The 10,334-nt window shown below is 34.4% G+C and overlaps 1 protein-coding gene across 1 annotated transcript; it reads right to left on the bottom strand.

Annotated features, from left to right (window-relative positions):
- Positions 1 to 502: 502 nt before the first annotated feature.
- Positions 503 to 3,891, bottom strand: LOC112503184 (serine/arginine-rich splicing factor SR34A). The gene is made up of 12 exons (XM_025107252.1): positions 3,787 to 3,891; positions 2,677 to 2,742; positions 2,492 to 2,566; positions 2,272 to 2,401; positions 2,087 to 2,133; positions 1,937 to 1,994; positions 1,777 to 1,826; positions 1,625 to 1,681; positions 1,237 to 1,322; positions 1,072 to 1,143; positions 833 to 875; positions 503 to 765 (listed from the first exon to the last, which is right to left on the bottom strand). Exons 1-12 carry the CDS (start codon positions 3,871 to 3,873, stop codon positions 751 to 753), a joined length of 786 nt encoding a protein of 261 aa, XP_024963020.1. The 5' UTR covers positions 3,874 to 3,891; the 3' UTR covers positions 503 to 750.
- Between the last annotated feature and the right edge of the window lie 6,443 nt (positions 3,892 to 10,334).

Below are 10,334 nucleotides of genomic sequence, written 5' to 3'. Positions count from 1 at the left end.
TCACCTTATATGAGATTTATTAAAACTATGACTTCTAATTAAACAAACTATTAATATTAGTCAAACATTTGTAGAGTATTTTGCAACACCGCTATCGAACATAGTTGGATAACTTAAATCAACATACACATATCTAAGATTTTTGTCAACTTCTTTTTAAAAACTTTTTAATGTTAATGAGTAGTTACAACACACATTTTCCTAAAATTTGTTTAGAAGAGGACTTCAAATTTTAGCCTATAAGGTTCCTATTGAAAATGATATTATAAGGTTGTTTAAATTCTTTGTTAAACCTCCAAAGAATGAACCAAACTCTAAACAAAAATGTTTATTTGATGCAAAGTTAAATTTATAACGAAGTCTATTCCTATTGCATTTGCATTTGCATTTGCAGGGTTCATTTTTAGATAATACATCAAAGTTTTAATTTTAATTGATGAAAAAAAAAAAAAACAGAAATGAAGTCCCAGTTTTTGATGTCTGAATCCTGTCCTGAAAATCATTGACAAAACGATAATGCTTGCAATTATAAGTTAAGTTGCAATGTTTGAAGCAATAGCACTCCGCATTTTGAACGAAAAATTAAAATAAGCAGCAAGACTCGCATTACTACATTACATTACACCACTTCAATTCTACTTCTACTACACAAACTACCATTTCTTTTTATCTACTAAACAAAACACATAATCAAATCCCAAGTTATATGCTGCTGCATCTGCATCAACACACATGAATCCCTCGGTTTGCTCAGGGACTCCTCACCTGTACAGGTAATAAATTTTAATAATACAATTTCCTTTGGATTCGGAATAAGAAAATGGGGTTTTACCTGACGCGGACGTGGAGATTCTGATCTCGACCTCGATCTTGCTCTGCACATATATTAAACAAGAAAATTGAAGCAAAACACATTTCTTCCATTAGGCATGGGAAACAAAGTTCAAGGAATTTCACACAACAAATACTGCCAAAAGAAGAACCCTTCTAACACCCAACAACTTCTCCTTGCGCACTACATAGAATCCCTCAACATATATACAAAGATATTATGACTTCATGCAATCACACCTTGATGGTTTCACTGGAGATGCAGATCTAGATTTCGATGGCGATTTTGAGACAGATCTCTCCAAGGAATTGCTGCAACCAAAGGTAAGGATTTTCCAGACATTTACTAATAATACTAATTAATGAAGAGAGCAAAAGAACCAGGAAAAGGAATTAGGTTCATACCTCCTGCTCCTGCTCCTTCCCAAACTTCTGCTTCTGCTGCGGCTCCTACTGGGACTCCTTGATGGGCTACGATCGTACCTCCTTACCTACACCAATAAGAAAACAAATACACAGATGTCAACCTTATCATGGAGGAGTTGTGAAGCAATTTCTCCAAAAAGAAAAAAGAAAAATAGAGTATCCACCACAAAAATATTACCAACCATTCGAGACAACTAGGCTATCCAGAAAAATATAGAACAAAAACAACGAATATAAAAGATCAAAAGTTGCAACTTCAGTGTGGAAAATATCAAGGCGAAGAATAATGGAAAATCAACTACTGCAACAGTTCAGAAAATTGTTTTGGTTCAAATTTAATGAATAAAAAGAAAAAGAAGCAAGTTACCCGAATATAGGTCTTTGTCCAGGGGTTTCTGAACTCAGTGTCATCAAGCTTCCTTATCTGACGACACACAAAAACATTAGTTGCTGAATGGAGTTAAAAACAGGGATTAGAAACATCACATGTATGCCCAAACAAGTATTGCCACAGCTTACAGCATATTTCATGTCCTCATAGTTGGTATAGTCTACAAGGCCAAATGTCCCTGCATATAAATATTTTGTTAAGATACTTGATCCATGGCACTAAAAGTCATGCAAAAAAACATACTCATAATTATACCAAACAACAAACAAAAGATGCTGCATTTCCTACCGTCACTGTCACGGGAAACTTCGGCAAAACATACATCACCAGCCTTGCGCATATGATCCTGGGGAAGGTATTGTGTCATATATATCAAGGCTGCAGAGGCCAAACCTTACAGAAAAAACCAAGTTGCAGGCATTAAATATGGTTTGTCACCTTAAGATCCTGCCAGGAGGCAGATGATGGCAGCCCTCGAACAATAACTGCAAACAAAAAACAACTTTTTTGAAGAAAAACTACATAACTGAACATATGAAGACTTGTCAAACAAACTAAATGGGAGATGTAAAATTGCATTAGCCCATGTTATAGTTCACATTTATTCATATCTCAGGAGGTACCTCGGTACTCAGAATGCCGTGATATGCCAAAACGTCCAGCTCCACCACCACCACTGCTGCGTCCACCTCCATAGTCACCACGGCGATCACTTGAGGATGATTGCCCTCGACCACCATGAGCAAGTTCAACCTTCACCAAAGGGTATATATTATGTCTTCTGAAAATAAAAATACAGGCAAGAATCAGCACTAGCAAAGAACTAAAAATTTGTCTTCTTACCCTCAGGCGACAACCATCAAAATTATATCCATCACGACCCCTGATCGCATCTTCAGCGTCTCGAGAACTCTCAAACTACAATTTCAAAAAAACATGTGCAGTCAAAAGGTTCTTGTGGTGCTATCATCTTTCCAAACCAAAATAAAAACATTCAGGTGAATAAAAATGTAAATTGAATATGTTACCTCCACAAAACAATAACAAGGAGGACGGGGTGGTATCTTCAATTCAATGTCCAATATACGCCCATACTGCATGAAGTAAAAATAAACAAATGTCTGAACATATTCTCAACTTTCAACAGTAGCTGCTTGGCCATGCACAGTAGTAAAGCTTTACCCATTAAAGAAAAATAATTGTTTTCAAAATCGTTTGAGGAATACGCCTCAAGGCGCGCCACAAGGCGAGGGGGTCCAAAACCGCTTATGAGGCGGCGCCTCAAGGTCCCTGGACGAGGCTTATGCCTCAATCAGTGAGGCGGTGCCTTGAGGCTTTGAGGCGTTTCTGAGACGCACGCTCTCCAAACCCCAGTTCTGTCATCTCCATTTTTTATTTTTTCCTCTCTCAAGAAGATATTCATCTCAAAGGCTGACCTAAAAAGTAAGTTCTTTTTAGTTTGTGTCCATATTTTTAGTTTATGTATAATGTATTATATTATATTATATATATTTCAGTCAAGTATATATGTTCTATATCATGTATAATGTATTTTCTATATGTATAAGGTGTTATGTATTTTTTTTGTTATTTTCTGTTTTCTGCATTATTTTTATTTTCTGCTTTCTGTATTATTTTTCGGTTTTCTGTGGAATTGGAAGATGAAAGTGATAGTATTATGAATATGATTGTGGAGCTATACAACTTGATCATGCTACGGGGAACTATAAGTTGTAAATTGATATGTTTTTAGACTTATATATTTTATGAATCTATGATGTTTAAAGTTTGGTATGGAATTATGTTCTGCTTACTGTTAAAATTTATGAATTTTATTTGTTTTACGCCTCGAGGCGTGGATGGAAAACGCCTTGAGTCCTGATTCCGCTTTTTAAAACCTTGACAAAAATTATTAAAAACTATCAACGCATGTATAATACACCCAATCAGCTATGAGAAAAGAAAATAATAGGACCTCAAAATTCATGTGCCTAGATCCACACTGAATGGTGGTATTTGAAGAGCCTAAAGACATTTTAGACTCTCTAGTGGGAGAGATAATCAGGGGTTGTAGAAGTTCACTGTAAGACATAAGGTAGGCAACTCAGGGAGATCAGTACAAGGGAATCAACTCGGACCTTGTAAAATAGATCTTCAACTTCCCATTCTCTTATATCCAAGGGAAGATTCCCAACATAGATTGTGCGAGAAAAGCGGCCACTCATTTTTTGATCCTGAATAAACTGCAAAGAAAAAATAAGATCTTATAAGGTGATCAAGAAAGTAATGCTTCTTTGCTTGAAAATGTTTGTAGTATATCCTGATATACATTTTTCACCGCTTCGAGGTGAAATACAATAACAAAATTAACCAAAACAAAACTATGAAGCAAACCAATAGAGCAATCCTCGTGGTGAGCCGTGCTCCACAAGCTCCGATGCTCATATGCTCCAAGATGCTCCACAGCTATAATTATTTGAAACATAATTCTCCTCATCCTCTAAATTGCTCAATTGCTCCCAATTCCCAAGTGCTCCACGGCTATATATTTTTGAAATAAATTTTGGGATCCTCCTCTCTATTATTTTCGGAGGAATGATTCTTCACACAGTTAGCAAGACCTCCAACTACAATTAAATAACCCTGACTCGAAACTGATTCCTCCCATACCCCATTTACATCCCTATGTATGGTTCCATAGCTCATATTTGTCCAAGCGCTTTCCATCTATCATAAACAAAGCATCTGAGTCATGAGATGATGTAAACTTACCACAAATTAATGCATTCACCCTACTCATGTTCCTCTTAGCTGTTGCTAATAAAATATACCAAGAGATCACACTAAAATCCCATATTGTTTTCCACGCCCACTTTTAGGATCAATGGCATGCAAAAGATACATATGTAGTTTAATAAATTTATCAATATAGACAAAGACTTCCCCCTCTCCTTTGAATTCTTAAGTTACAGGCCTTAAGAAGTAACTGACCTTAAAGTAGATATGATGTTAAAGAAGATAAAACACCAACATTCTGCATCCTTAACTCATAGTTGTATGAAATCAATCTAGGATGCAAGGATGTTTCTATCCCTTGCCATATTCCTGTATCAGGTGCATAAGACCTATCCCCACATTATTGACCACAAATTGACATTGATTGCAAAATAGAAAAAAAGATTATCATTCGCTTATAATTGTGATACAGAGAATCAGTGCTGGTGGCATCAAGAAACAACGTGGGTTAGAATTATGCTGGCTGGTTATGGGAAAGAAAAACATGCTTGGAACAGGTTATGTGCTCGATTTCTGACCCCCAAGAACGTATATCACAAACACGACCATTTTTACCTAGACCAATTCTCATATTTAACGACAAGCAATTGTATATAGCATGTGATACTATTATGATAAATTGTAGAAACATGAATCAGGAAGTTGAAACCTAGAATAAACCTCAAACAATTAGTACCAAACGAAATTAAACCACATGGCAGCGAAATCGTTCAGTGATAGTGGCAAACTCCCTACTTTGAAGGCTGGTGACGAATTAGTTCGTCAAAGGTTTCTGATTCTGACTCTTTTTTTCGCTGTAGCGTGTAGAAATACAAGACGAAATGTAAAAATGAGAGACAGAGAGAGAGAGAAGCGGGTTCAGAAAATGGATTACCAGATACCTGAAGCAGAAGCAGCAATCGGAGAAAAAGTGATCGCTCCGCTCCCAACCTAATTGCTGAGACGCCTGCTCCGAGGGTGTTTATGATACTAGGGCTTCGTAGATGGACGGCTGAGATCTCTCCGATCGCCATAACTCAATGGCCACGTGTTGGTGTCCAAAATCACCCACAAATATTTTCCACACTCCATACCGTTTACCATTTTAACCATCTACGTTACACTCATTATTTTTAACATAAATAAATAAATAAATATATATATATATATATATATATATACTAGTTATGTATCCTCACAATACGATAGAGAGCCATGAATTTTAACGATTTTGAAAGTTTCATTGGTTTTATTAGAGAAGATTTTAATGATGATATAAATTACACTTCGTCTTTACATATTAATATAATTTGAATAAATAAGAGTTATGGTTCCAATTACAGTTTATCGAAGAAAAAAAATTGTATGACAATTTAAAATCCAATATATTTAAACGACTCCACAAATGTGTTCGATTTATACCAAGAGCAAAGAATCAAGAGAGCGAGACCGAGAGTTCTAGAGCAATTGAATGAGAGAACTTTTAATAACGCATGATGAATATTAATTCGAATCTCACCTTAGGGGATGGAGAGAAGACATAGAGGGATGAGAAGGTGAAGACATGAGTGAAATGTGTCAAAAATATCTTGAGAACATGAAAAGAAAAAGTAATAATATGCATTGGTAACTTGTACTATATGTTATTTTAATTGTACATTAAGAGATTTTAAGACTAAAATGCATAAAGTAGTAGTACTTAATGTATTATGAGTTGTTTTAAGACTTTATGCATAAATGTATAGTACTTTGTGCATTAAAAATTGTTTTTAAGACTTTTGAAAAATCTGGTTTACAAGATAGTATATATATATATATATATATATATATATATAATATAAGCGATTAAATGAAAACCGACATCATTTGTGTAAACCATATAAATCAATCTCATCCATTCATTTTCTTGATCAATGGTCAAGATTAGTTTAGGTTATATTAGGAAATTAAAAAAAAATAAAAAATAAAATAATTATTTTATAATCCCAAAAAGGGCAAAATGGTAACTTTGGTAATGGTAATATTAATGGCAACCATATCATGTATATCGTAATATTAATGAAACAAAATCATTTGTAAAATAATATATTAATTTTATGTTCAAATATTATAAAAAAAGTAACATCCATCATTAAAATATATTAATAATAAAAATAAAACACACTATAATCAATTTAACATAATGAAATCTTTTGAATAATAAAAAAAGTTACTACTACATTTCATGAATGAAATGGTTTCACAGTTTCATCAATACACAAATCAACGTAATGCTAGATGAGACGTTTGTTATTTTCAAGTTTCCGGAAGATTGATCAGTTTCAATCTAATTATGAAATGGTTTCACTGTTTGCTAATTAAACAGCATGTTCTTAACAATTATGAAATGGTTTCTCGGTCGTTATGCACCCATTTCATCGACAAATGGTTTCACTTTCTTCAATCACCAATTTCATCGGCCAGCATAGTTTGATGAGTCATTTGTCATTTCACGCTATTGATAATGAAATTGCTTCACTTTTCGCTAATTACACACACTTTTTCTTATCTTTACTGAAATGGTTTCACTTTCTTCACGCACCCATATCATCATGCACCTATTTCATGTTGTACCTGTAAAACCCAAAATTTCGAGGAATAAATAATTTACCCTTATTATTATTTCTATTTTATATATATATATATATATATATATGTGTGTGTGTGTGTGTGTCAAATAAAAATAGAAATTAAAATAGGTTTAAAGTCGGACAAAAAGTGAAGGAAAAGTCAAGCCACGGGTGAAAGTGTAATTTCGCGATAGTTAAAAGGTTGGGTCGGATGTAAGCAGATCCAAACCAGAAGGACCTGTTTTGTAAATGTGCAACAAACCTGCACTGCAGAAGGGCCTGCTGTCAACATTGGGTGAGGCAGAAGAGGAACAGGCGGTGCCTGGTCCAAAAGGGGAAACTGTGACCTGCCGGTTGCAGGCTGTGGAGAAGCAGTTTCACAGCCTAAAACTCGGGATTCGGCMGATTTGGTCAACTAATAGGCCAAATCGTTTGAGTATAAATTATGGGCACTGGTTTAGGGTCGCCATTCTTTTAAAAAAAGAAGGAAATCGTCGAGCTTGAGAGAGAAGAACCGGAGTTCAAGACCAGGCAAGAACCCCCTGTTTTCCCGTCATTTAGAGGTAAATGCTCAACCAAAAAAATTTATGTTGTTACAATGTTTAGCTGTACATTTGACCCTGTGTAGAACTCTATGAAGGCCCACGTTCAAACTTCGTGTTTTAGAGTTCGAATTCAAAGTTTAGATTTAATTTGGTGAATATGTTGTATCGCATTCTGTTTAGAAACCACTTTAAAGAAGGTTATACAGAAGCTCTGCATGAAGAGTTATGTATCAAGTTAAATGGTACAGAAGCTCTACATGGGAGCTTTGTATCAAGTTATATTAGCCAAGAGCTCTGCATGAGAGCTTTGTAGCAAGTTACGTTATACAGAAGCTCTACATGAGGGCTCTGTATTTGGCGTTAGACAGAAGCTCTGGAAGAAACACACAGAGGGGCTCTGGCCCTTAATGTTGAAATAATTAGTTAAGTCACAGAAGCTTTGGTCTTGGTGGGATTATTTTCTAAGTATAGGTTAGTTCAACCAGAGGCTCTGGTCGTGAAGCCAGAGGCTCTGGAAGAGAGACCAGAGGGGCTCTGGTCCTTGGTGAAATATATTTGCCAAGTATGATTCAACCAGAAGCTCTGGTCGTGAGACAAGAAGCTCTGGAAGAGAGACCACATAGGGGATCTGTCCTTGGTGTGTATTATTTTCTAAGTATGGTTCAACCAAAGGCTCTGGTCGTGAGACCAGAAGCTCTGGAAGAGAGACCACAGAGGGGCTCTGTCCTTGATGTGGAATTATTTTCTTATGGTATACAAGCAGAGGTGCTCTGTCAATACAACCACAGAGGCTCTGGTCCTAAAGAACTTAAGGGTCCAGAGGCTTTGGCCGTCCACAGAGGCTCTGGTCTTCTTTCAGACTTAGTCGTTTTAAGGAATATAGCTAAACGATACACCTTGGGTCGGAACTCACGTTCCTATGATTTTGTTGATGTGAAGAACGTTCTTAAGCATAACTGACCAAGGTTGACCCTAGCCAACATAGTTGACCGTAAATTGACTTTTATGTTAGCCTTTGGGAGAAATTAATCATTCATATGCTATTTACTATTATAAATTGTAGGTTACCAGTCAGCTGCGTTAGTTAAGCAAACTACGATATCAGGTGAGTATTAATGAAACTTACAATGGGATGCATACTTATGTATAAATTTATTTTCAAGCATTAAATGATTTATATGATAATGGGTACATATGCATGATGTTTCAGTTTACATACATGATATATTTTACATGTATGTTATTTTATGACCAGTTGCATGCTATGTGTTTAATCAGTTTTCAAATACCTCTAGCATGTTATTTCATTTAAAAGTTTATGATCAGTTTTAGTGGGTGGGCATTTGACCAGTAAGTCACGAYCAGTATAAAACACTACCCGGACAAGTGGGTGATCAATTAAGATTGAAGTATCAACCCAGGGCGTGTTTGTGACTAAATGACCCATACCCGACAGACAAGTCATGAGATCTCTGTTCTTTCTGCGTTGTATGTTTTTCAGAAAATACATACTATTTGGTACAAGGTTTACAAGTTGATATGTACGATATAAAGTGATTTTTCTACTCACGCAAACCATGAACTCATTGAGCTTTATAAGCTGACTATAGTATGCATCTCAGGGCTAGGTAGTTCGAAGTCGGATAAGGGACACGCTTAGAGAGTTGCTAATTATTATCTTATTTTAGCCTTTTTGTCTAGCAGCGTTGTATTAATCTTTTATAACTTAATCTGGTGCGAAACATGTTAGAACTTAAGTTAATCTTTGGACGATTCAAAGACTTCCGCTATAAATAATTCAAATGGTGTTATTTAGCCGTCTTTTGGGAATATGTATTCAGGAAATTGTTTCAGGTTACATAACATTCTCAAAAAAAAAAATGAGGGTGTTACAGTACCCATTTAATCATGCACTCATTTCATAATAATTTTCACTTACTCCATACACCAATTTCACCATGTATGATACACCAATTTCACCATGTATGAAACTGGTTTCATCATGCACTCATTCCATAATCATTTTCACTTACTACATGCACCAATTTCACCATGTATGAAACCGGTTTCATGAATATTTTTTTTCCATTCTATTACTGATTTCATGGATTTATTAATCTAATAACTTACGATTTTCATGAATCTTGGCAATAATAAACCGAGACACAAATATAACAAAATCCAATTTTTAGTATTATAATTTAATTAAATATTTAAATCTTACCATTTAAAAAAATTATTTATTATGTTACCTTAATTAAGATTTATTAATAACTTCCATATTTAATAGAAAATAATACAAATGACCAATATACCCTTAATGATTAAATTTAATTTGAAAAAAAATTCTATTGGTCGAAATTAGTTTACACGGTTTCTAAGAATTACACGGTTTCCATTTGAACGTCTCTCTCTCTCTCTCTCTATATATATATAATATATATAATCTATATTATATTATAAAGAATTTGACAAAAACTCTTGAAAAACCACTTTTTATGCGTAAAGTACTGTTTATTAATGCATATTACTTAAATTTCAAGATTACAAATAGATTGTGCGTAAGTACAACTTATTAAAACTCCATATTTGAGTTCGTGTAACTAATTACAGATAAACATAATCAAATACAAGATAAACATCTCATTTTAAATATAAAAATCTAAAATATAATTAAAATAATTATTGAATTCTCACATAATACTTAATTATTATCTTTATAAAATATTATATTATTAAACCAGAAATAAATTATTT

The sequence above is a fragment of the Cynara cardunculus genome, unplaced genomic scaffold (assembly GCF_001531365.2).
Source record: "Cynara cardunculus var. scolymus isolate 2C unplaced genomic scaffold, CcrdV1 Un_Scaffold_2661, whole genome shotgun sequence".
In the NCBI taxonomy this organism is placed as follows: domain Eukaryota; kingdom Viridiplantae; phylum Streptophyta; class Magnoliopsida; order Asterales; family Asteraceae; genus Cynara; species Cynara cardunculus.
Note: the sequence above shows the minus strand (reverse complement) of the source record. Positions and strands in the feature narration are given on the sequence as shown.